This window comes from Perca flavescens, chromosome 23 (genome assembly GCF_004354835.1).
Source record: "Perca flavescens isolate YP-PL-M2 chromosome 23, PFLA_1.0, whole genome shotgun sequence".
Classification (NCBI taxonomy): Eukaryota; Metazoa; Chordata; class Actinopteri; order Perciformes; family Percidae; genus Perca; species Perca flavescens.
In genome coordinates this window covers 20,498,704-20,525,728 of record NC_041353.1, presented here as the reverse complement: position 1 = coordinate 20,525,728, position 27,025 = coordinate 20,498,704, and the positions used below count along the sequence as shown (strand labels likewise).

Below are 27,025 nucleotides of genomic sequence, written 5' to 3'. Positions count from 1 at the left end.
GCTTTCGATTCTCTCGCCCTCCTCTGTGCTTGACATTTGACTGTGTGTGGGTGCCTTTGGTCCCTGTAGGGAGTCACGCTATCCGGCTCTGCTGGGGCCCCAGATGCACACAACTGGAGTCCAGAGCCAAAGATTTGCCCTTTTTTGTCCTGTGTTGTTTAGTGCGAGCCCTCTCGAACGCCTGCACGCTGAAAAGAAGCAGAGCCATTCTGGATTGTTTCCCTCTTCTGACATCCTAAATGTCGTCGTTCCGTCACTGTTTCTGGTTATTCTTCTTCATAGCCTTGAGGACATTGCTTTAAAAGACTTCAAAGAGGAAGACAACGATCCTTTTCAAATCCTCTAGCTGCCACAAATCAAGTTTTTCAGTGCTGGTCTTTGACCTTTTTGACATTTCTTTTATTTCCATTTACAAATCAAGAGTTATTCTCTTGAATTTCAGATTCTGATCGACCCACAGTCACTGAATTTTGGCACAGCACAAGGTATTGCTTGCCAAAACGTCATCGTAGACTTCAGGCTAATTTCAGGGATTCACTTATTTTCGTGTTTTCTGAGTATTCAGTCGCGTGTGTGATTTTTGGATGTAATATCTACACAGTATGTTCACAAAATGAGCCTTGCTAATGTCCGTAAGACAGCACTTCAGTCTTCCGAACTGAGCTGGTTGGAACAGCTGTGGACACCCAACATCTGTGCATCTCAGTTAGTAACTCGTGTGACGTCACGTGTTCAGTTCTTTGCTTTCTTTAGAGTTTTGCTCACCCCAAGGCAAACTCGTTGGAACCCTTTCCACACGGACGCAGCTGTCAGCTCTCTTGATCTCGACATCAACAACCGTCCAAAAAACCCAGAACAAGCTTATTGTTTTCCTGCTTCCCGCCCCGAACTTTCTGCTGAGTGCTGGTGTGGGAGCTTGGGGCGAGTTCTCTGTTGGGACTAGTTGGAGGTGGGGGGGTGAAAAGGAAGTGGAGGTAAGGAGGTAACCCCCCACCTCACCTCCTCTATCCCATTTCATTGCACCCTGGTTGGGGAGTCCCTGATTGTGCTGCTGGCTCGGAAAGTGTGTGTGTGTGTGTGTGTGTGTGTGTGTGTGTGTGTGTGTGTGTGTGTGTGTGTGTGTGTGTGTGTGTGTGTGTGTGTGTGTGTGTGTGTGTGTGTGTGTGACAAAACAATAGAGGCTTTGTGAGAGGGTCCCGCCGTGACAGGATTGTTTGGGGGAAGCAGAGGGGTGGTCAGGGCTTAGCCAAGCGTAGCCACTTCATTAGTCAGGGCTCTCCTTTTTGCACCTCCCATCCATCCTCCCCTCGCTGCCTTTCCTTCCCCACTCACTCGCAGACCCACAGAGGCAGGAGCCGCTCTGGCTGGACAGCACTGAGCCTAGCGCAGGGTTTTGACTCAGCATTGATGATGAGGATGTGCCTTTGAGGCTGACCGCAGTTGTTTGGCGCAGCTTCCTCGCCCAGTACCGTAACCATTTTTTTTTTTTTTTTTTTTTTTTGTTCCGAGGTAAGTTGTCTTGTGTTGTCATCCTTCCTGTCACGTCCCGTCCTTGGCCCCGCTGACTTGTGTCTTCTCTTCCCCTGAGCTGCAGTTTTGGTGTCGCATGACTGCACGCAGCACTCTGATTAGGCATGCCTTTTGATGAACAGCCGAGGATGCAATTTAAGTGGTTATTAAGGCATTTCTGTGACTACGCTAGTTTTCTTTGCTTCTTATACCGTTTTCATCACTCTGTGTGTGATGACATCAGGTGAAAACCCCATAGTGCTAGAAGTTTCGCAAACCCATGTTGGGTGTAATGTTGGTTGGATGGTTTATGTGAGGTGATATTTGTGTGTCTGCGGAGCATGGGAGTGGGGGGGATGGTGGTATTAGGAGACTATTGCCTCAGCTGTGTTGACCAAATTATCAGTGTTATTGGGATCTACGTGCTTGTGATTGCTTTCTCCCCCCACCCACTGCCTCTCTTTGTCAAACGCACACCCCCTCTGGGACAGCAGAGCGTCGGGGTAATCCTTCACATCCTGTGTGGGAAAGGGCAGAGAGGAGCACTCAGACTAACCTCATCACTTCCTCGTGAGAAAGTCTGATCCACTAAAACCCACTGCCTGTCCAGAAAAACAACAACATCCCGTCTGTTTTTTTTTTTTTTTTTTTTTAACCCAGAGGGCTATTTGCATCATCCCGAGTGCTTGTTTGCAGCTTATATCCTGTTCAACTGTCCTCCTTTTTTTAATGTTTCTCCATTACTACTTTAGCACTACTCGGGGCATCATAGCTACATGGTTTTCAACTTTCCCAGCTGATTCACCAAGGACACCTTGCGACATCTGAATTTAATGTCTTGTAAATTGGATCTTTTTTTATTTTATTTTTTTTGGCAGGAATCACGCTGACACTGTGTACTGTAGATGAAAGAGCCCCTTGTCTGAAATTAGTGTAAATACTGCATGTACTTGATGAGATAACCTTGAATGAAGCTTCAAAGTAGTTCTGTGGAGCCCGTTAAGCTTGAATGTTATTCACAGGGTTTTTTGATGTCTTTCTCCTGTCCCAGGAGTCAGAGTAGGGCTGGGCAATATATTGATTATTATATCGTGATATGGGACTGGGTATCGTCTTAGATTTTGGATATGGTAATATTGTGATATGACGTAAGTGTTGTCTTTTGATGGTTTTAAAGGCTGCATTACAGTAAAGTGATGTACTTTTCTGAACTTACCAGACTGTTCTAGATGTTCTATTATTTGCCTTTACCCCACTTAGACATTATGTCCACGTTACTGATGATTTATCTAAAATCTAAGAGTGAAGATATTTTGTTAAAGCACCAATTGTCAACCCTAGAATATCGCTGCAATATCTATCGAGGTATTTGGTCAAGAATATCGTGATATCTGATTTTTCTCCCTATCGCCAAGCCCTAAGTCACAGGGCTCCAGGGTAGGGCTGGACGATAAACCGCATATTATTATATATTATTAATCTCTTACTGAATGCTGTATACTCAAACTCAGAATATCTGCTACAACCAATGATACCAAACAAGTCTGGTCAAAGTCCGCTCCAGAATTTCTAACTGGGCATGTAATGAATATGTAATGTAATGAATCAATACAAATGTATAGAAGTGAAGAGAGAGATAATGTATAAGAACAATATTCTTTACTGTACTCTTTTAAAGGAATAGTTTGACATTTTTGGGATATATCATAATTCACTGGTACTGCTGAGAGTTAGAAGTGAAGATTTGATACCACACTCGGGTAAGGTACGGAGCTAGAACTAGATGCGATTAGCTAAGTTTAGCAGAGGGAAAGCCTAGTCTGGCTCTCTCCAAAATCTGTCTACCAGCCCCTCTAAAATGTACAAATTCACACATTGTCTCATTTGTTTTAGTCCGTACACAAACGGCACTCTTAATCAATGTGTGCTCTTGGAGGGAGTTGCGTGGTGGAACTATTTCTTGACGGTCAACAGTTAATCCATCCGCTCAGCATTTCTGCTGGTTGTCTGGCAACTCCAAGGTGATGGCAAGACTCTAGTCGCTGCTTCTTGCTGTTCACCAAGAAATAATAAGTTACAGTATGTAAATCACCTGTTTTCTTTGCTTCTATTCCTTTTAGAATGAGCTAAGATAATCAAACTTCTCATTTAACTCTTGGAAAGAAAGCAAACGGGGATGTTTCTTAAAATGTCAAACAGATTCTTTAGAACTGTAACTAGCCCATAATCGGACACCATGAGAGGAAACTCCAGAGGCGACCATTTGAACCTTCTTATTCCCACTCTTTGAATTGCAATGTGAGATGAACAACAGACTTTCTGGATATGATCTCTTTTAACCCAAGTCTCTGTCTTCTCTCTCCACAGAATGAAGAAGTGAAAAATCTTGTGGTCAACAGTCATGGCTGTCCAGGCTGGCATCCAGGTAGGCTCATCACCATCCAAATTGGATTAGATGTACTTTGATTGGCCAGAGAATAAATGAAGTCCTTGAGTCCATTGTGGATAGTGGTACAGGTTAGAGATCAAGGAGTCAGAAACGTTCACATGGCTGTGTGTTCTTCAAGTCTCAACACATCAGTTGACGAGTTACAAATGTCTACCTTGCAGTAGAGCTGAACTTGACTTTGAGGCCTCGTTATAGTGCCTTCTTTGGTCAATCAGTACCTTTTCTTAGTATCCAGGCAGTGAGTCACATCTGTTTGCCAAATTGGGGGAAAAAAGTTCTCAGACTGTGCTATAGTTATTCCGGTTAAATAAAGCGGTGCAGACATCTGTCTCCCACTCAACAACTGCGGCGAGCCCACCTGTGTTCCAGCATGCCATCTTGTTGTTGTTATGCATGTCTGGCTTTCCACTGTTTTGGACCCCGAGGAGTTTCTCCGCACGTTGTTTTTAGGGGGAGTGGGTGGAATGTGCAACACCTTCTTTAGCTTTTTTTCCCCCCTCCTTTCACTCCCAGCAACGAAATGTCAGCCATCCCAAAAACCCCAAAAAACGAACGTATCGTGTTACAGATTTGTCCCATGGCAGAATGTCGTCGTTGAGAAGGGCTTTTCTTTGTCATCTGGTTTGGAAAGTCCTGGCTCTCTCCCCATCCGTCTTGGACTGTGGATATTGCAAAATATGTATCCCAGTTCTGCGCACATAACATGTGGCAGGAAATATCTCAGACTGATGCTAATGTGTTGACGAGGCCAAGAGGAACCTCCCCAGAGTTGTTGATGAACTGTGGTCGGATGCTCTAGCTTCAAGTGCACCAACGGATGGTGTTAATTAGGTTGGTTTATGCCAGGAGAGTTTTTAAATTGGTTTAAACTGTATGGTGCTTTATCTTTGTAGGCTGCCTTTACGTTTCCCCAAAATCATTGTCACTTTGTCTAGATTTTTTTTTAGGGGGGGGGCATTTCAGCCTTTTTAATGGAAAGAACAGATGGATATGAAAGGGGAGAAAGAGGGGGGATGACAGGAAATCGTCTCAGGTCGGACTCCAACCCTGGACCTTCTGCGTCGAGGTATACACCTCCATATATGTGTGCCAGCTCTACCCACTGATCCAACCCGGCCACATTGTGTCTAAAACATGGGTAAGAGTAGTTTACATTTAAATTAATCGCCCACTTAAGGACAATTCCTGGTTGTTGTTTTTTTTTAGTTCAAACTTGTTTTTACAGTGCATCTCATTCCCATTCAATACCAAAGACTGCAGAAAACAACAGTGGGGATTTTGTAATTGGCAAAAAAGATATAGACATTATAGACAGCCATATTTAGTTAATTCATGTAGGTTTGTGGAGCACCCACAATCCCCCTTGCACTTCAAATAGAAGAAGAAATCGAGGAATTGGTGGATGATATTGTGTGCCATGGAAGGCACCATGTGAGGTGTATTGATCCGTATCAGGCTGTGGTGATGCTGCAGAGAATGTAACACTGCAGCTACTTCCAAAGCTCAGCTCAGAGCTTCACTGCCAATGTAGAGCAGCACAGTCACACTCGATAACTGGTCACACTCGGACTGCTCTGTTCACCCATGCTGAAAATCTATGCACTCATGGAACTATAAGTAGCGTATGCGTACATTAATGCAACAGTAAAACACATTGTATATGATGTCTGCAGATTTTCAGTCTCATGCCTGGGATATCTGACGAACCTCCAGAAATATTTAGTGATGGCTACAAATTGTTGCCGTGGGGTTAAAACCCTGTCACTCCAAAGCAAAAAAAAATAATAATCTTTTAGCTCGATAGTGTTTCTGATTTTAGCTTTCTAAACCTAATCCTTCAATTTAAGTTCAAAAGCAGAAAGCAAAACACGGAAGTAACAACAAAGTTTATAGGGATACAATCTGAACCTATCGGCTGTCGGTATGATGACGATTTAGTTTCCAGGGACAACAATATTTCTGCGATGCCTGTATTTTTTTTGTAGGTATTTTAGGTCCAGACGCCTTTTCGGACAATCTCTATGAATGGATATCTGCATAGGATTGCAGATAATAAAAAAATAAACTATAACCGATGGGTTCCTAGATTGCATTTCAGCCAGTGCGTTCAATCTCTTTTTGCTCTCCACACGGTGGGGTTGGGTACCGAAACTCTGTGCCAATAGGGAACCGGTGCCGACGTAAACGCAGCAGCTGGCGTTGTCGGAATTAATAGATATGTTTATATCTATGGTCGGAATTAAACAACACAGACGGTGCGTTCACTTGCAGCTGCCGTTGTCGGAATTAAACCACACAGACGGTGCGTTCACTTGCAGCTGCCGTTGTCGGAATTAAACAACACAGACGGTGCGTTCACTTAAAACAGATAGCCTCGTGGTGCATTTACATTAATTGTAAAATACCCTTTTCCCATCTGGGGTTCAACAACAACATACTGGTGAAATAAGTTATAGTTATTACATTATTATTAAATCTTTAATTTTGACCATGGCCTTAGCAATAAACAAGTCACTGACTGTTGTTTACTACCCTTCTTTTTTTTCCTTCTTTTTTTTTTACTTTATTGAAAAGTACCGGTTTTGGCACCGTTTAGGCACCGGCACCGTTTTAAAAGTATCGATTTAGCACCGGTATCGAAAAAAAAAAAAACAATACCCAACCCTACCCCACGGTCTGTTTACCTGCATGCAACCAAAGCCTGCTCAAACGTTATTGGTCAATACTACTCGGGACTACAAAACAAAAATGGCAATGGCAACACTTTCGATACCAATTAATTTTTTTCCCCCCCGTGGGTGACAGATTATCTGACAGAGATTAATATGGATGCACATCAATGCAGAGCAGGTTTTGGGATATGTTGTCTCCTTGTAGCATCTTTATCAAGTAGCAAATAGAAACCCACACCAAATAAAATGCCCTCCGAGAGCTCCAAGTATTTGAAAAGGGCAACATGACCTTGTTAGTTAAGCCTGGCCAAACCAATCAGCTCTTGGTTTAGTTATGATCCTGAAAGGTCAAAGGTCAACAACCAGGCCAACCAAGTTTGGGAAGTCAAAAAAATGGTAGAGCTAAAGTAATGGCAAAGCGCTTCAAATGTAAAGGAGTGGAAAGTCGTTCTGGTATCATTTAACGTGATCAAATCGTAACTTCTAGTTTAAGTTGGAGCGGAACATCTGACAAAGCTTAAAGTGAAAGTGGTTCACAGGCTGCACATACATGACTCATTGACATATGGCATGAAGAAAAAAATGTTTTATAATAATGTGAACAGATGCTAAAGTCATGAGAACAGCTTATATAATGAGAAAGAATCTTTAAATAACCAGACCATAATCATGAGAGAAGACCATGATAGAAGAAGACCTTGCATGGCATGTGTGTGTATTTTCAATGTCAACAGTGGCTTGAAATGATCATTTTTTTGAAGATTTTGCTACATCTCACTTTTTTTCATTGAAATTCCTGCTATTGACTATTGTTTCAGGGGGTTTAGTGGTATAAGTGGCTCAGGTTAAGAGCATCAGATAAACCCCTAAAGCGTACCATGCCGGCCTCTCAGTCCGTTGCATTTCATACCAGGATTACAGAGCCAAATTCCAGCGCCTAGAGAGGACAGAAGTGGTGCAAGAAATAGAGACTTTCTCTTTACTCTGTGCAATGCAGATTTCAATTTACAACACGAGGCTTATTTAAGAGCTAAATACTCTCTATGGACCTGTATGCAGTTAAGTGACATGGTGCGAGGCTGGATTATTTTACTGTTCAGTCGTCTTTTACGTAACTACTACGTTACACTACGCTGCCTTATTTTCTAATTAGCCAGATGCCAAGAAAGGCACATGTGTTGTTGTGAAACTCTGAAGGCAGTTTGCCCTTCTGAACTGTGTTATGTAATGTGTGTGCGCACCAAGTGTCTGTCTGTCTGTGTATGTGTGTCGGCTTAAAGTGGGGTAAACTTTACGGTTTCAAACATCAGGCGTTTTTGTGACTTTCTCCCCCTTTTTTATGTGTGCGTTTCCCCAGTCTTACATCTTTGTTACGACCCCCTTTTGTGGTCAAAGGTCACCCTGATGGGGAGAAGAGTGGAACTAACAAAAAAAAAAACATTCCTAAAGCAATGACATCCCATTTGTGTTTATTCTAAACATTTGTTTGCGTGTCCTTAATCCTAACACAGAGCTAATGACAGGGCCCTGAGGGCTAAATGTCTCACCAGGCAACCCAAATTACACTCTGAGTTGATTAAATTAGGTACATGAGTCAAAGTTGCCTGAAGTAGAATGTTAAAAGGGACAGGAAGTTTAATTAACTTGTCACGAAGAGTTCTACTCAGCCTGTGAAAACTGTTGTATAATGTCTTCGGTGGTTCTGGAGGGAACTTTATAAAGTTAAAATAACCCTGATGATGTCATCAGAGTTCCCTCGGCTTGGGCCTGGGGCTTACATTTTTTTTAATGGAAAGTCTGAGTTATAAGCTGGAGGTGTAGGGTTTGAAAGAAGTTGGCATTTAAGGTGTGGGGGGGGTGGGTTAATAAAACATTCTGTTGAGTTGCATCATGGGAATTTTTAGGATCAAGTGTTTTTGGATTTTGACCCATTTTAGGGACTTAATGTCAGCATATCTCGATCTCTGCGGCTTTGATATTTTTTTATTTTTTATTTTATTTTCACACGTTTTCTATACAATTGTACATAGCGCAACAGTGCTGCCATGTACATAATATACAGCACAATATACCTGCAGCTTTCATTTTGACCATTCTTTTTTTTTTTTTTTTCAATCTGGCGCTTGAGAAGCCCCCGATTTAATGGAAGTGCAATACTAAATCACTGGAGTAGCCCCTTGGAGTCAAAAGGTGTTCACAGTTTGCAGTTACCTATATTAAAAATTGGAGTTTGCCTTTCTTCTTTTAGACACGTTTAGGTCAAAATTGAAACCGTCCTAATGAATTTAGACTCCTAATTTGTCAATCCTTTCTACTTAGTATTGTGAGATTTAAACCTGTTGTTGCATCTCCAGTAGGGCCGCGCAATTAATCGCAATTTTATCGATATCGCAATATTGACATATGTGTCAAACCATTCTGAATTAAGTACTGTGGTGCTGCAGAGACATCCCGGCCTACAAATTGTATCCTACAAAGTAAATCGCACTATAATCTGTTTTATTTATTTATATATTTTTCAATGAGAATGATACAAAAATGATTATTACTTCCAATATCGTGAATCCTATCGCAATATCAGTCAAAAATGATCGCAATTATATATTTTTCTCATATCGTGCAGCCCTTATCCCCAGTTTTTTTTTTTTTTTTTAATATATATTTCCCTTTACATAGTCCCAGTAAGTAAAGAGATTATGGACATTCAGTATCTGCTTGATCCAATGATTTGTTATATAGCTATATCACAATGCACATGCGCACACACACACACCCAGTCTCCTCAGCAGTGTTGTCGGGGGCGGCTCCGAGCATCAGCAGTGCATTGCTGTATAACGGGCCTCTGTCTGAGTCGACTGGCCAGAAGGCTTCCTGTTTGTAGGCAGAACGAACGCCATGAATTCAAGGCCCCAACAGGACTGGGCCTTGTTTTAATCATAATAACCCATTCACTACAGTGGATGCAATATCTCATTATTGCTTGATATGATATGTGATGGAGAGAAAGATTAGAGGCTGTATCTTAAACCGATGTCAACAAAGTGGACAGGGAGATTTCAAACAGAATTTGATGTACAGTATGTAATGTCTGCACATGTCTGTCGTCGTAGTGCTCAGCTGCTGCTGCTGTTTTCTGGATTGCTTCTCCTGTTGCCTGAAGACAATTTAAGAAGTTCAAATAAAACAACAACTTAGCCTTTTTGTAAAAGGGAATTACACGCTTCATTATATATCTCTTCAGGTCTTTAAAGCTTTGAAATTATTTTTTATAGTCGATTAATCTGTTTAATATTTTCTCGATTAATTGATTACTTGTGTGGTCTATAAAATGTCAGAAAATTGTGAAAAATGAGTGTTTCCCAAAGCCCAAGATGACTTCCTCAAACGTCTAGTTTTGTCCACAACTCAAAGATATTCAGTTTACTGTCACAGAGGAGAGAAGAAACTAGAACATTATTCACATTTAAGAAGCTGTAATCGGAGAATTTTTACTTTTTTTTGTTTTTTTTTCTAAGAAATTACTCAAACGGATTATCAAAGTAGTTGGCGATTTATTTAATAGTTGACAACTAATCAATGAGTCGATTAATCTTTGCAGCTCTAGTTTTGTCTCCATATTTTTCTAAAAAGTATGTCTAGCTTAATGACCATTTCCTCAGTGTATGTGGAGGCTGTGAAACGAAGAACACTGAGGCTACACTGGATTCCTTGAGACAAGGGATCGGAAGGGAGGGGTGTGAGAGTAGAGATGGATATGATGAGACATCAGTGATCAAGTGGCTAGCTCCAGGCACTGAGCCCTGGACTGTGAACCAGTGCAAGACACCCATTTAAGCAGTCAAGTGCGACAGCATTCAATTGTCTCTGTTTTTCCTTTTTGGATTTGCAACAAAGGGGGAAAAAAAAACGACTGTGAGGTTGTCTTTCAGTGGACAATGAAAGACGTTAAAAAATAATGGGGTTTGGGTGCTTGGAAATGAAGCTTGGGTTTCGGTTTTTACTCCGAGCAAACCACAGTGGTTACCAGGCCCAGTGGCAGTGTGGAATGACGGCATCCCTGACACGTCCTCTCTGCATGGATGGGTCACCAAAATTCCTCTGATGTTCACACAGAGCACGGCTGGATGGTAACTAGAGTATGATAATGTGTTGGCTGTGGAGAAACTTCTAACCTTTTTAATATTCAGGGTTAAAAAGCCTTGACGACGATCTTGCAAGATTGTGCCGGATGCCATTTTTTTTCTTCTTCCTAGAACACATTGATTTGCATCGCATGTGTAAACGGCTGCTGATCTTCCTTCTCCAGGTTTGGTTTGGCGAGAAGTTCGACGCCCCGCTGCTGAGCCCCAGGAGCCCTCGCAGCCCGTTAGCACAGCGCCACGGCCCCGGCCTCGCAGACGTCTTCCAGTATGACCAGTGGCTGGCCGTGCGACATGAAGCCACCCTGGTGCCCATGCAGGAGGATCTGGCCATCTGGCTCACCGGCATGCTGGGTAAGGGCTGCAAGTTATGAGGAAAATATGTGATATGTGCTAGGGCTGGGCGATATATCAATATTATATCGATATTGTGATATGAGACTACATATCGTCTTAGATTTTGGATATCGTAATATCGTGATATGACATAAGTGTCTTTTCCTGGTTTTAAAGGCTGCATTACAGTGAAGTGATGTACTTTTCTGAACTTACCAGACTGTTCTAGCTGTTCAGCCAAAATATATCGGATATGACTTTTGGTCCATATCGCCCAGCCCTAATATTCGCAGCCTTTCGCGATGTATGTATTATGCCACTTCATATCGCTATGACAATAAACAATATATTGTGCAGCCCTAAAGTACTGCTTTTTAGAGGTTTTATCTAGTGCTGTCAGTTAAACGCGTTATTAACAGCTTTAAAGCAAACCCTTTTTTTTTTTTTTTTTTTTTTTTATCGCGAGATTAACGTTCTTTTTGGCCTAGCAAACTTTGTAGTTTGTAGTTAGATGCCGAAATGGATGCCAATAAGATTCTGAATGGAAAGTTTACTTTAAAAAAGTTGCCAAATGGTTCCGTTGACAAGACCAAAGGGATCTGTGTGTTTTTGTTGTTGTGAACTGAGCTATCATCGCAGCACGTCCAGTCTGAAATACCACTTGATGGCCAAGCACACAGCTGATGCCAATTCTCTGCCGCCCCCCCCCCATCAAAGCCAGGCGACAAGCACCAAGCAAGCCGATCCACTTTTCCGTGTTGATAAGAGCATTAAAATGAAAAAAAATAATGGGACAAAAAGAAATCAAGAGACATTAAGAATAGATAAAAATGTGTGATTAATTGCAAGTTAACTATGACATTAATCACGATTTAACTATTTTAATCGTTTGACAGCACTCATTTTGTCATGTCTTTTTGCTCCCCTGTGACTGTCTGATATCATGTTGTTTTTCTCTCTTTTTGAGAAAACGGATGTTAATGTTTTTCCCTGTCTGATGTATTTCACTGTAGTGTAGTTGCATGGAGAGTAGACGTGTCCAAACCTTTGCATATATGAATCAACACTGCAGTTGCATGCTAAGAGTTTTCCCCCCTCTAGGCTAGGAAAATACTGAAGCACAATTGATGCGGGTCTCCCATGTAATTGGATTTGGATGCTGCAAACACAGAAACAGAGTGGAACAAAATCCCTAATTTCATCCTCTGCTATTATACGGACATCTATTGTCCCTTTAATAATACAATGGAGCATTGGGGAAACTGGAACTGACTGGGAAGTGACTCCATTCTTTTTTTTTTTTTTTCTTTTCTTCTTCAAAGAAGCAGACCATTTTTCTCATGAGGAATGTGGGCAGGTACGAAACACTCAACATGAGTTATAAGTACCGTGACCGTGACGACCTGTATCCCACATTTGTAAACCGTTGGACAGATCCCGAGGGGGCCGGATGCTACAGCAACAGGTGGCGTGCAGCGGATAAGGTTTCAAGCCTTGGGGCTCGGCTGTCGTCGTGCAAAAATTCTACTTTTGTGGAGTCTTTTGTCACTTTGTGTTGTGACTATTTTGGATTTTGTTCCCAATGTGAATTCAGTTCCCACGGCCTTTTTTTGTTGAGTTTACTAAGGCGGTGATTTACAATAAGGGGTCGTGGGAGCGCCATAAGTTCTTGAGCAGTTTGTAGGGATGTCCTCTGTTGAAAAGCAACCGTTAACGTGCACTCTTTTTGTCCAACAACAAAAGACACTGAAGAAGAACAAAACTCCTTTTTATAGAGCGAAAAAAGAATTTTGTTAATTTGTACTAGAGATTAGGGCTGGGCAATATAGAGAAAATCAGATATCATGATATTCTTGACCAAATACCTCGATATCGATATTGCGGCGATATATTCTAGAGTTGACAGTTGCATCGAAAAATGCCTCATTATTCAATACCAAACTTCAGTACCTAAGGACTAAATCTCATCAGCGTCAGTGAGCCAATCAGCACGCAGCATGTTTCTACCAAGATCTAATAATCTAATCTAATAATAGAGAGATGGGGCTCACGTAGTAGGAGCTGTGAATAAATGTAAAATTTATTTTTGTTAAAATGGATTATATAACATTGGTATTGAAAAAAGTTCAGGAACCGGTATCGAAGTCCCAGTATTGGTATCTATATCTAAAAAACGCCCTACTGGAGATGTGGTTTGGACCCACGTTACATGACATGAATGGGACAAATCTCATCTTTATAAAGTGCTTTTGCAGATGAAAAAAGTAGCATCATTTGGATTGTGCTGTACATTTCATTCTGTGTCTTTTTCACTTTTCCAGGCGAGGAGGTGAGAGCTGAGTTTTTCATGGACGAGCTGAATAACGGCGTGAAGCTCTGCCAGCTCATCGGCGTGCTGCAGACGAAGATCGCCCAGAGCTGCCCCTCCGCACTCTGCAAGGTGAGTCAGACAGCAGCGGTGAAAATAGCCGGGACCATGGTCCAAAGGGCAGCTCTTATGCTCACACATTTGGGGGAGTTTGGGAGAGCACAGCAGGTTACACAGTATGGACACATTTCTTACTTGATTCATTTCGGAGTTCAGTTAGCACACATGACATTCCTGTTGTATCAATGGGAATGTCTTGTGGTCATTGTGCTCTGGTTTTATCCCCCATGTGTGCACTACGGCTGGGCAATGTATCGATATTATATTGATATTGTGATATGAGACTAGATATCATCTTAGATTTTGGATATTGTTAATGGCTTAAGTGTTGTCTTTTCCTGGTTTTAAAGGCTGCATATAGCAAAGTGTTGTCATTTTCCAAACTTACCAGACTGCTGTAGCTGTTCTATAATTTGTCTTTACCAACTTAGTCATTATATCCACATTACTGTTGATAATTTATCAAAAATGTCATTGTGAAAATATTTTGTTAAAGCACCAATATTTCGAGGTATTTGGTCAGAAATATGGTGATTTGATTTTGTTCATATCGTGTCGTCGTCTTATGTTCTCACATTTGTATCCTTTTTTCACGTGGTTTTAAATCCCCTCACTTTAACTGCATATGTCTACACTGAGTTTGATGAGAATGATTCATGGAGTTTTTTTAAAAAAAATGTTCCCCTCCCGACAGCTGTTCCCTACCAGGAAGATTGCATGTAAGCGCGACGCATCTCCGGGTTCCTTCTTTGCTCGAGACAACACCGCCAACTTCCTGGCCTGGTGTCGCCACGCCGGCGTGGAGGAGACCTACCTGTTTGAGTCCGAAGGCCTCGGTAAGAGCGGCAGCTGACATCACAGAAACTATACACTGCTTCCATCTATTCTGGCGCCAATGCATCCTTTCTGTCTGTATTGGTTTTATCGCTGTAGATGCACACTGCCTCTCTTGTGATGAAAAAACAGTGAAGCAGATGTGGAATCCATAACATCAAGTTGTGGCATAATACTAGTCCAATGAAAAATGGCCGTAGGTAGAATTTCAAAAAAAATCTATATTTGTACTCACGCTGGGATCGGCTCCAGCGATCCCGCAAAGGATAAGTGGTTACAGATAATGGCCGGATGGAATCTATATTTACAGGAGAAAAAAAAAGCCAAATTGGCCTGCCATTTCTTTTTTCAAATTAACTTCTTTCTATTTAAACTCTTCTGTTGCTCTCCCCCTTTCATTCATGTACAGCAGCCTTAGCTCTGTTACAATCCATCTAAAATGTGAACCTGTGTCTGAGTAAATGTGACCCTTTTTTCTTTTTCTTTTTCTTTTTTTATATAACATTGTTTTAGGCCAATATCAGCCGGCAACCCTTTCCTGGTTCTATACATGAATCTCGGTTGTTGAAAGAACCCACAGTAACTTAATAAAGTGCTACCTTCAGCTGCTCTGGCAAAGATTGAGACCGTTTGTCACAACCCTAACCTCTTGAATAACCAGATAAAAATGTCAAAGTCCAAGGTTTGTTTGTCCAAGCAAGCAGAAGGAAGCAGACATTTTTCAACAAAGACACTCACCTTAACCGACTGCTAAATCTTTTAGTCCCGGGGATCAAAGGCCAAATGTTGAAATGACTTTCTCACACCAGCGAAGTCATACTTTTGAATTTGAAAACTTTGGGAAATGGTATCGTGATGAGTTTCCCTGCATGTGCTTGGCCACTGTCTACCTATTGGAAAGAAAAGACTCCCCGAATTTGTCCTCTTATTCTCTCTACATATCTTCTTGAATTCTCCTTTTTAAGTGTATTTTCATATAACTGATCCCAATGTGTTTCATAGCAAAATGATCAGACCAAACTCAGTTTTTCCAGAGCAACGTGTAAAGATAATTTGGCCTTAAAGTGGAAATATTTCTCAACTTGCTTGTGAAAACATACCTACGGTTAATTGTTTTGGTGCTTGAAATGAGTCTCAGGTTCACAAAAGTAGCCTAATATATGAATAAAATAGTAAATAAATGTCTAAAATGAAATTTTGTAATATCGCTTTTTGAGTAGGGGTGTGGTCAAACATCTCTTGGACTCGCCAGTGCGTCTTTTGTCCTCCCGAGGGTTAAATATTTACTAGGATGTGTGTCTCTCTGCAGGTTGGTCCTGGATCTTCTTTTGAATAAGAACACCAGCTAACAGGAAAATGGTTAACGCCACACTGTTGTGCTAATGTTGGCCTTTTATAGAGGATGATTAACGGTGTAAAACAAGACGAGACTGCGGCTGTAAGCTCCTAATAACTTTGCGGAGCTCTGTTGTTTTAAGCCTTGCTTCTTAATGGTTTAATAGGATCTGTTGTGGAGAGCAATTGGCCTGAGTACTCGGTATGGGGGATCACTTCATTACAAGTAATGGCTCTCCGATAAAAGGGATTGGAGCGATTTAGAAGGAAAGCCGTACGTCCGCTGTGACTCTCTTACTCTTCAATATATGTTCTTGTTTAATGAATACCCGTGTGTGACTTTAAAGCTGTGCCCTCCGCACCCAGAGCCATGTTCTCTTCTTCATGAATCATCCAACCATCCCTCAGGGAACAACTATTTTCATCGTATGTGTGCTCATAGTGTCATGTTTTGGAAAGTTACACGTGAACCTGGTGGACCTCATCCCTTTTATTTGCCATGCCGTTGTGTTGTCCTTAAAAGAACACGCCGACTTATTGGGAATTTAGCTTATTCACCGTAACCCCCAGAGTTAGACAAGTCCATACATACCCTTCTCATCTCTGTGCGTGCTGTAATGCTGTCTGACGGCTCCAGCGGCATAAGGCCAGCACAGAACATGCAGGTGAATGGTTCCAGCAATCCTACTGCTCCGAATAAGTGACAAAATAACACCAACATGTTCCTATTTACATGTTGTGATTTGTAGAGTCACAGCGTGTTCAAAAAACAACGTAACATGAGACACAGTCACCTTCTATCCCTAAACAAACCAGGAACTATATTCTTAGGCGGAAGAATATAGTACTTTGGCGGAGTGATATGCTCGCAGCAAGCCTGTCTGAGAATATAGTTCCCGGCTTGTCTACGGTTAGAAGATGGCTGTGTCTCATGTTACGTTGTTTTTTTGTACACGCTGTGAGTATACAAATCACAGCATGTAAATGTTGGCGTTATTTTGTCACTTTTGTCACAATTTGGAGCAGTAGGCTAATTGGAACCATTCACCTCCAGGATCTGTGCTAGGCTAAGCTAATGCTGGAGCCGTCAGACAGCGTTACAGCACGCACGGAGATGAGAAGGGTATGTATGGACTTGTCTAACTCTGGGGGTTACGTTGAATGAGCTAAAGTCCCAATAAGTCGGCGTGTTCCTTTTTAAAGAAAGCTGCTTCTCCACATTATTGACCTGTTTAATTGTGTTTTCTGCCTCAGTGCTGCACAAGGAGCCTCGGCAAGTTTGTCTCTGTCTGCTGGAGATCGGCCGCATCGTCTCCAAGTAAGTCTTTAAACGCAAAATGACGAAGAGGAAACTTCAAATGGTTTAAACCCCCCCCCCCCCAAAAAAAAAATAATGAACTTTCAAGATTGGTTAAACGTTTCAGGGCCAAAGGTGCAGATGTAAAGTGTGCTGTGCGTTCCTCAGGTACGGCGTGGAGCCTCCTGTGCTGGTGAAGCTGGAGAAGGAGATCGAGTTGGAGGAGACTCTGCTGATGACGGAGGAGCCACGGCCAGCCGTCAAAACCTTCAGCGTGTGCTGCCAGCACGGTGGCCTCTACCAGCCGGGGGTGAGTTCTGACTCCCAGCTCTCCGCTAGGAGACCAAACCAGAAATCCATTCTTCTTTGCCTCTCTAAAAACGGCTTACAAAAATTAAGAGTAGAAAAAGACCTTTTCTATTTTACCGGTATCCGATCGGTACTCTGTATCGCTGATACACAAGCTCAGGGATCTCTAGTTAAGCTGCTCCTGCTGGACAGTGCTCACAAAGAAGAGCTACGTGTCACATGCCGATTCGACACACAGCCGACAACCTCGCAGGTGGAGACGGGCTCAGACGTAGGCGCCGCAAACCGCTGTGGACTTGTCCACGACAATTCACGGAACGTCGTGGCCGCGCGATCGGAACAAGTCCACAGCTGTCCACGGAAAAGTGGAAAGTGTGTCTCTCCGGACGGGTGAACTGGGACTGTTAATTAGGGTAGGCTATCGGCAATCTCGCGCACCCCCTTGCGGTACTCCAAGGTTACCCCCCCTAGGGGTACGCGTACCCCCATTTGAGAACCACCGGTCTAGGATGATGGCGGTCCCTGCTGTTTGCTCAAACAGTCCATTTGCACGCCGCAAAGCGTCGGAAGGCCTACAGCTGATCACGTCAGCGTCACATAGCTGGTCCATGTGCGACCCAGTTGAGGCGGCTTGGTCGGCGCCCCGCGGGGTATGACGCATCCCAGCTGATCACGTGACGCTCTGCCGGCGCCCTGTGATTCACACCACACGGTCACACGTGCGCACATGGATGAGATGGCTGTGGATGTCCCAGTGGAAATACTCCACCTCTCTCCCAGCGATGAGGCTCCTTCAGCAGCACTAAATCCCGTCTGAGGGATGCTGTGATTTATTTATTTTTTTAACCGTGAACACCATCAGTGTCCAGTCCGGTGGGTAAAATGAGGCTCTGACACTCTCTGGGTATGGGGGTTTTATTCCCAGAGGAGACAGCTGGACTAAAAATAACCACACTCATTGAAGTGGAAGACTTGTTGGGATAAAAGCATATTTGTTCCCAAATGCATTTTTCCTTTCCATGTTCAAATAAGCAGTTGTAAAGCTGCAGCTTGTAGCAAATGCTGTCAGTTATTTTAGGCCAGTGTGTCTTCATCCCCTCGTGTCTTGTTGTCTCATTTTGAGATTTTAAATACTTTTTATTTATTTCTTTTTTTAACAAGACATGCCTGGGTGTGATTGCATTATTGCTCACTTATGCAGCAGCAAAAACCAGAGGTCTTTTTTTTTTAAAATATATTGCTTTGTTTTCCAGCCATCTGAGGTGACACTGAGTAATCCTCGAACTGTAAACGTTGGGTTCTGATAGAACTATATCGAATGTTTGCAAAGAGTCCACTATTTCTGCCAGTAAGATCTCCAATATGGGCGCCTTATGATCCTCTATTGTCCATTGTAGGAGCACGGCATGGACGATCCACCCTGCAACTGTGCCAACAGAGTCTCCATCGAGTACCTGTCTGAGGGACGCTACAGACTGGGAGACAAGACCCTCTTTATTCGGGTGAGTGCTCTGAACACACACACACACACACACACACACACACACACACACACACACACACACACACACACACACACACACACACACACACACACACACACACACACACACTCAGACTCTGCAGTGGTAGCAGACTCCTGTGTTGGCTCACTTCACATCAGTAATACAGACAATCCAGTCAGTCATTTGGTTGTCTCATTCAGAAGCTGTGTGTGTGGGGGGATTTAGAGCACACAGGACTACACTGTGTGTGTGTGTGTGTGTGTGTGTGTGTGTGTGTGTGTGTGTGTGTGTGTGTGTGTGTGTGTGTGTGTGTGTGTGTGTGTGTGTGTGTGTGTGTGTGTGTGTGTGTGTGTGTGTGTGTGTGTGTGTGTGTGTGTGTGTGTGTGAGACACAGGACTACACTAGATCACTGAGGCTGTGACTCTTGTAAGCTCGTTACCCAGTAGTAGCGGCGATCAGCTGATAATTACTCTGCTGTCTGTGGTGCCAGGTCTCGGGACAAACGAGCTCATTTAAAGATCTGCGGCAGGAAGGAATATGTCATGTTTTTTTTACTGGCTACTAAGATTTTTTTTATTTTAAAGAAAATGTTTTTCTTTAAACATATATACAGTACAGGCCAAAAGTTTGGACACACCTTCTCATTCAAATGTGTTTCCTTTTTATTTTCATGACTATTTACATTGTAGATTCTCCCTGAAGGCATCAAAACTATGAATGAACACATATGGAATTATGCACTTAACAAAAAAGTGTGAAATAACTAAAAACATGTCTTATATTTTAGATTCCTCAAAGTAGCCACCCTTTGCTTTTTTTGATAACTCTGCAAACCCTTGGTGTTCTCTCAATGAGCTTCATGAGGTAGTCACCTGAAATGGTTTTCACTTCACAGGTGTGCTTTGTCAGGGTTAATTAGTGGAATTTCCCCCCTTATTAATAAAAAAGCAAAGGGTGACTACTTAGAAGAATCTAAAATATAAGACATGTTTTCAGTTATTTCACACTTTTTTGTTAAGTACTTAATTCCATATGTGTTCATTCATAGTTGTGATGCCTTCAGTGAGAATCTACAATGTAAATAGTCATGAAAATAAAAAGGAAACACATTTGAATGAGAAGGTGTGTCCAAACTTTTGGCCTGTACTGTACACTAAATAAAAAGTCCTCTTTCTTGAGGAGAAACCCATGTAACGACTGGTTGGTTGCCCTCCACAGATGCTTCATGGGAAACACGTGATGGTGCGTGTCGGCGGCGGCTGGGACACGCTGCGCGGTTTCCTGATGAAGTACGACCCTCTGCGAGTGCTGCAGTTCACCACTCTGGAGCAGAAGATCCTGGCCTTTCAGAAAGGCCCCCCCGGCCTGGGAGGTCACCGTAGCAACGCGGCTCCACCCCCTCCTCCTGACATGGACCCCCTCGCCGCCGTCAACCAGCTCATCTCCTCCTCGTCCTCCTCCTCTTCCTCTTCCTCCTCCACGTCGTCGTCGTCGTCGTGTTCCTCCGCGACCGCCGCGGGTCATCAGACGTGCCGGTCCTACACCCCCTCCCCGGCCTGCACCCCCACGCTGCCCAGGAAAGGGGCCGCCGCCGCCGCCGCGCCCAGGAAGAACTTGCAGGGGGCGCCTCCTTCCCCCAGGAAGCCCACCCAGCTGCCCCTGCCCACCCCCACCCCCACCCCCACCCCCAAAGGTTCCTCGTCTCTGCCCTCCACGCCGGTGGGAGGGTCCTCCAAACCGTCTCCCGGCCCCGGGTGTCGCAGAGCCCTGACTCCGTCCTCGGCTCCTCCGCGTGGCCCCGCGGAGCCTCGCCCCGCCTCCAAACTGAAGCTGCGACCAGCCCCGCGGGGGGGCGCGGCCCCCCAGCCCAGGAGCCCCGTCTGCCCCGAGCCGTCTTCCAAATGCCCCAAACCCTCCGGCCCCTGCGCCGCCTCCGTGCCTCGCCCCGTCACCGCCCCGGCACGAGCCCCCGCCCCTAAGGACGCCCGGCCCCCGTCCGGCGCCAGCCAGCGCGCTCGCCTCGCCCAGCGCCGTCCCGGCTCCCCGGCCTCGCGCCTCCGTCTAGAGGCCGCCAGGCGGGCGCGGACGGCCGCGAGGACCGCGGCTACCCCGGCCGCCCACACCCGGGCCCGGACCCCCGGCTCTCGGACGGCCTCCCCCGCGCTGCCCAAACCTACCGGCTCCCTGCCGACGAGCAAAGAGGCGGCCGCCAAAGCCAAGGGCCCGGCCCCGACCAAGGCGGCCGCCGGCCCTCCACGCAGCACTGCTGCCGGCCCCGGGCGGGTCCCCGGGGGCAACGCAGGCCCTCCCCCCCCCATCGGCAAAGCCAATCCGAAAACACCAGCCACAGCACAGAGGGTGGGGCGAAAGCAAGCCGCCCCCCCCACCACCCCCACCCCCGCCACCAACAAGAAGGTAACTCTGAAAGCTGAAGCCCCCCCGGGACTCGCCCTGGCCCCCCAGAAAACCAGCCCCAACGTGCGAGCTGGGAGGACGGAGCCAAGCGCCAGGAAGAAGGGCCCGGTGACCACGGGCAACCGGGAGGACGCTTATTTTGAAATGAACAGCAGGCGGAGGCCTAAGACGTAAGGGTGGGGGTGGGGTACACACACACACACACACACAGACACACACACACACACACACACACACACACACACACACACACACACACACACACACACACACACACAGCTTCTTCTCACCAAGCAGACTCTTCCGGTCACTAACCCTCGTCAAAGAGCTTCTCGTTGTATTTTTGAATGTTATTTAATAGCCTTTTTATTTTTAATTCTTCTTTTTTTTTTTTTTTTTTTGTCCATACGGTCAAAGGTGTGATGCTTTGTAGGTCTTTTGTCTTTGTGGTGATTTCATGGTCTGTTCGGAGCGCTCGGCTAACCCGGTTAACCCTAAAACTTGCACAGTGTTTACATTTTCACTTCCGTTACATGTACAGCCGTTTTTTTAGAAACGACATTTTAGAACAAAGGATATCATGTGGGTATTTTTTTTTTTTAGCAAAAACATGTTCAAAAGCTAATTCTAACCTCAAAGCTTTTTTAATAGCCCAACAGAAGACCACAGAACACAGCCATGATTTTTAGTTAAAGGCACTTAGGTGAACATTTGAAGGAAACCGATCTGTGTGTGTGTTTCTTTTTCTCTCCGTGGGTCCTGTTCTCTCCAACAGGATACCAAAGTTGGGACCTTTCTGGAGCTCAGTGACACAACTGGAACTCAAATCATGATTTATTTTCCTTCTTTTTCTCCCCAGTGAGAACATACTGGTGGATAGTGGGACATTGTTCTTGTGTCTGATGTTTTTATCAATGATATCTAGGTGGGGGTGGGGGAGGGAGGGGGTTTGTGTCCATGGCGCCTGACAAGGCGTCATCAAGGAACGGACCTTCCTGTCGTGTGCCTTCATCAGAAATGTTGTTTCTGAGCGGCATTAGAATGTATTAGATGCCCGGTGAGGGTGTGTGTGTGTGTGTGGGGGGGGGTTAAATGGTTTTTACTGATGAAAAATGCACAGTGTGTACAAGCACCCATGACTTAGGTTTTCTCAGAGAAACGCCCAAATCGCAGATGAACTACTGATCTTTTTAACTCTCTAAAACTCTTCTTAGAGCATCTACTTAGACATGTTTTGATATGGTTTCTAATGTTTGTTTGTGTGTGTGGATGTGTGTGTGTAAAAGAATCTAGTTTTCTATGTGGTGTCTGTGTGAGTACAAACTATATATAGATATATATTATCAGTGAGGCTTTTTCTCGTTTGGCACTTTACAGAAACCGCCGGTGTTTGTCAGAATTTGAATGTCTAATCTGTCAATTGTGTCTCTTCTCCAGCTACCTTTGTTGTTGTCTTTTTGATTAATAAATGGACACGTGTTTTAAAAGATCATCTTGGTTTTGTCTTATTTAACATAAGCAACGTTATGCTGTTGCTCCAAATGTTTCTGGGGATTTGTTTCCCCTCTAAAGCCTTCTAAACTCTCTTAGCCTGGATACCAAACAAAGCTCAGAGTATTAACACTGGAAAGAACTGTTCTAAAGCAACACCGGAATCGGTTTTCATGCCTCACGTTATTCACTTCAGGTGAATTAGTAATGATTATAACTAGGGCGGGGCGATATATGGAGAAAACCAGATATCACAATGTTCTTGCCCAAATTCCTTGATGTTGATAATGCGACAATATTGTAAGGTTGACTATTGGTGCTTTAACAAAATATCTTCACAATGAGAGTTTAGATTAAAAAAATCCTCAGGGATGTGGATATAATGACTAAGTGGGTAAAAGGCAAATAATAGAACAGCTACAACAGTCTGGTAAGTTCAGAAAAGTACATCACTTTACTGCAGGAAAAGACTGAACTTAAGCCATTTACAATATTACGATATCCAAAATCTAAGATATCTAGTCTCATATTATGATATTTTGGTATATCGCCCAGCCCTACTCACAACCCACACCCATAATAAAAGAGTGATTAAAAGGATGTCTTTAAACAAAGTGACACTACAATGGGAAAAAAACAAACATAGGCCCTCAAACGGTCAATGCCGACATCATGACATCGGTGAATGCAAACTGTTGAAACTTGTTTTAACGTACTATGAGGAATGCAAATCTAGACTTAAATTAACCAGCCTCAATATGAGGATTTTAGTCGAAACTTATATATATTATATATTACATTTTCGAAAATACTAAAACCATATCTGGTCTCGTCACGATATCGATAAAATATCAATATTGTAGTGAGCTACGTGGAAGAAGTCAGAGAACCAGAACTTGTGAGATCTAAGGTAGTTTATATTAGTTCACAGATACACAGAGGTCCTCAACCTACCCCAGCGTCTCAGTCATGGTAACACAGCAAATGGAAATGAACAGGAACACTAAATCAAGACTAAAACCCAGGTAACGGGAATGCATAACGAAAACACTAACAGAACATAATTTTTTCACACTTTAAAGTGCTCATATTATGCTCATTTTCAGGTTCATAATTGTATTTAGAGGTTGTACCAGAATAGGTTTACATGGTTTAATTTTCAAAAAAATACCATATTTTTGTTGCACTGCACATTGCTGCAGCTCCTCTTTTCACCCTGTGTGTTGAGCTCTCTGTTTTAGCTACAGAGTAAGACATCTCACTTCTGTTCTATCTTTGTTGGGAGTCACACACGTGCAGTACCTAGGTAAGGACTACTAGCCAGTCAGAAGCAGAGTATGAGGGAGTGCCACGCTAGCACCTAGGCGAGCATTAGAACGTGTGCTACAAAGTGACGCACGTTTGTCTCTCAAGTAAAGGCTGGACTAGAATAGAGCTGTTTTTTGTCTTCTGGTGGAGATGGTAAGTCCCTTTGGGGTGGCTTTTTCACTTTATAAACCTATAACGTGCACAAAAAAAAATACATAACCCAATAAAGGAAAAGGAAAAAGCCAAAAAGTATAATATGAGCCCTTTAAAACTAGAACAGGAACCGTTAATACTCCCACGATCCTTTGCACTGCAGTAAAGAACGGTGAACACAACGGCATCCTGTCGGCCATTACAACATATTACCCAGCCATAATTATAACTATACTATAGACTTTGAGACAAAGAACAGTCCTTTTTAACAGCAGCCATTTTGACTCGGGTGGCAGGAGAAGCACAGGTGGAACAGCTTTAGTTAACGATGGAGCAGTCCCAGCCAATTAACATCATCGGTTACACCTGTGCAAAGTTGATTTAAAGGCCTCTCTCTCACAGCTCCCGCCCTCCCTCCTTCTCCCTCTCTGTCTCATGGCAGCTCTGTTGGGTCGGGGGCAGGAAGAACTGCACCTCTTATCGTTTTTTTATTCGGCTGACGCCACCACACCAAATGCGAATTAGCAGCTGCCAGAGCAGATGGAACACGGGCTCGAAGAGCCGTCTGGTTCCCGGGCTAACTGTTCATCACAGACCTGTGCAACGGACCTTTTTCACAGCAGACATGTTGACTTGTCATAGTAGGAAAAGCACAGCTGAAATTGATAACCTTAACGATGGCTCATCGTGTCCCAGTAAGATATTTCAGTGAGTCAGCATGCCCAATACCAGGACCTCTCCTAAATGGAACGCAGCCATAAGTAATTGTTTTGAGTACACCTGTGCTCCTCCTACTAGGACATGTCAACATGTCTGCCGCGAAAAAGAGTCTACTGTTCCATTATTAATGTGACTATTATCGCCACTGTTCATCACACCCCCAACCGGCCCGTCAGACACCGCCTACCAAGAGCCTGGGTCTGTCCGAGGTTTCTTCCCAAGAGGGAGTTTTTCCTCGCCACTGTCGCACTGCTTGCTTTTGAGGGAATTACTGTAATTGTTGGAATTGTTGGGGCTTTGTAAATTATAGAGTGTGGTCTAGACCTACTCTATCTGTAAAGTGTCTCGAGATAACTCGTTATGATTTGATACTATAAATAAAATTGAATTGAATTGAATATAGACAGACAGACAGACAGACAGACGGACGGACAGACAGACAGAAAGACAGTGAGTGGAAATGGCCCAGCGTGTTGAAGTGTAAATAAAACCTGAAGAAGAAAAGTGAATAAAACAATTCACATTTTAATTTGGGGTTTGTTAGACTGCTAATTAGTTGTTTGTGTCATTTATGAACATTTCAAATAAAGGGTTTACTTAGATGGTAAAAAAAAAAAAAAAAAAGTTTTGAGCTGTAGACAGAAATCAAATGGATGCAGAGATCATAAAAAACAAATGGCACATTTAAATGTGCTCTAAGCGGTGTCGGGTGACGTCACTTCTTGTTGACGTTCGAGGTATTATAGGTAACAAAACGAAGGCTAGCTCGCCCCTCCCTCCTCCTCCTCATCCTCCTCATCCCGTCCCCTCCCCCTCCCTTCCGCGCACCCCAACCCCCAAATCCTTCTTGTTGGTTATTGGCTGGAACTCTGTTTGTTATGTTTGGTGGTGCAGGTTGGCCAGTTTGTTTTTGTTGCGGTTTGTGGAGCCTGGGCTGTCCGCGTTTTTTGTTTTTTACAGTGTGTTCAGGGGACAGGCAGCTAGCGCATAGCGAGGAGAGGTTTGCTGTATGTGACAAAAAAAAATGTCGTAGCCTAAAAAACGCGAGACATCGCTTAGAGCATCTTTAAGTAATGAAACATGAGCTGTAATCCAGTGTAAGGTTGTTTCACTATCAAGTCCACAGAAAGAGATGCTAAGGTCAGCTCCTTTTTTTATGTTTTTTTGTGTGTGCACATTATCAAGATAAAACTATGTTGAAGACAACATATTTTCCCGCCCACTGGGTATTTGACACAAACCACCTCCAGGAATGAATAAGGATTACATAATGGAATAAATGACCAGTGAGTGATCTGATCGGATCCTTGGGTTGCAGCTCGATGAGTCGGATGGAAAGCAGACTTATCTACTGTGCTTTTATTCAAAGATGAGAAACAAAGAACAACGGATGATTTAGTGTCTCCCCTAAAGAAAATCATCCCACTTTTGAAGACGGCATCCGTTCCGATAGTATAAACATATACCATACCGTATAAACCATCCATCACACCTGCACGTGACACAAATCACATCAAGCTCCAGCAAGGAAATAGCAGACGTATGTAGCCTAGTACCAAGATGTCCGTGGCAGATGTACATTTACATACAGTTTTAATTTGAAATTTTGATCCAGGAAAAAAAATAAATAAAAAGAAGTTGGATGCATGCATGGTCGATGGGAAGACAACACAAGGGTTAAAAAGTCCTGCTGTGCTCTGCTGCTCCCTAATTTTTGTGTAAGAAAAAAGCAGAAGTTATGAATGATTTTGACTAATGGTTAAGATCAGAGGAGTGAAGGTAACGGATAATCCCAGATCTGTCAAAGTTTAGTCAGGATGATGCTGGATAACTGAATACAACACCCCAAATTCTATGAAAATAGAGATCTCATCTTTAATTTCCTTTTGTGAAGAGCGTCTTATGGAACCATCCAAGTTATTTTGGGGCAATTTGGTTAAAAGAAACCCAAAATTGATGATACAGAAACTTTGAAAAGGACAATATGAGGGTTAAGTAGGTTGCACATTTTTCTTCCCAACTTATAAATACGTTTCTACATTCTTTACTTTTGTATTATTTTTTTTTGAATAGCTGTTCCTGTATTTCTTATTTCTTGTATATGCGTGCTGTGTCTGATATTTTG

General features: G+C 43.5%; 1 protein-coding gene across 1 annotated transcript; it reads left to right on the top strand.

The window, feature by feature from the left end:
* Window positions 1–1,489: 1,489 nt before the first annotated feature.
* On the top strand, window positions 1,490–21,402 carry gas2l3 (growth arrest-specific 2 like 3). The gene is made up of 9 exons (XM_028571333.1): window positions 1,490–1,509; window positions 3,877–3,934; window positions 10,937–11,123; window positions 13,427–13,545; window positions 14,228–14,369; window positions 16,957–17,020; window positions 17,168–17,309; window positions 18,706–18,810; window positions 20,032–21,402. Exons 2-9 carry the CDS (start codon window positions 3,911–3,913, stop codon window positions 21,400–21,402), a joined length of 2,154 nt encoding a protein of 717 aa, XP_028427134.1. The 5' UTR covers window positions 1,490–1,509; window positions 3,877–3,910.
* Window positions 21,403–27,025: the final 5,623 nt, after the last annotated feature.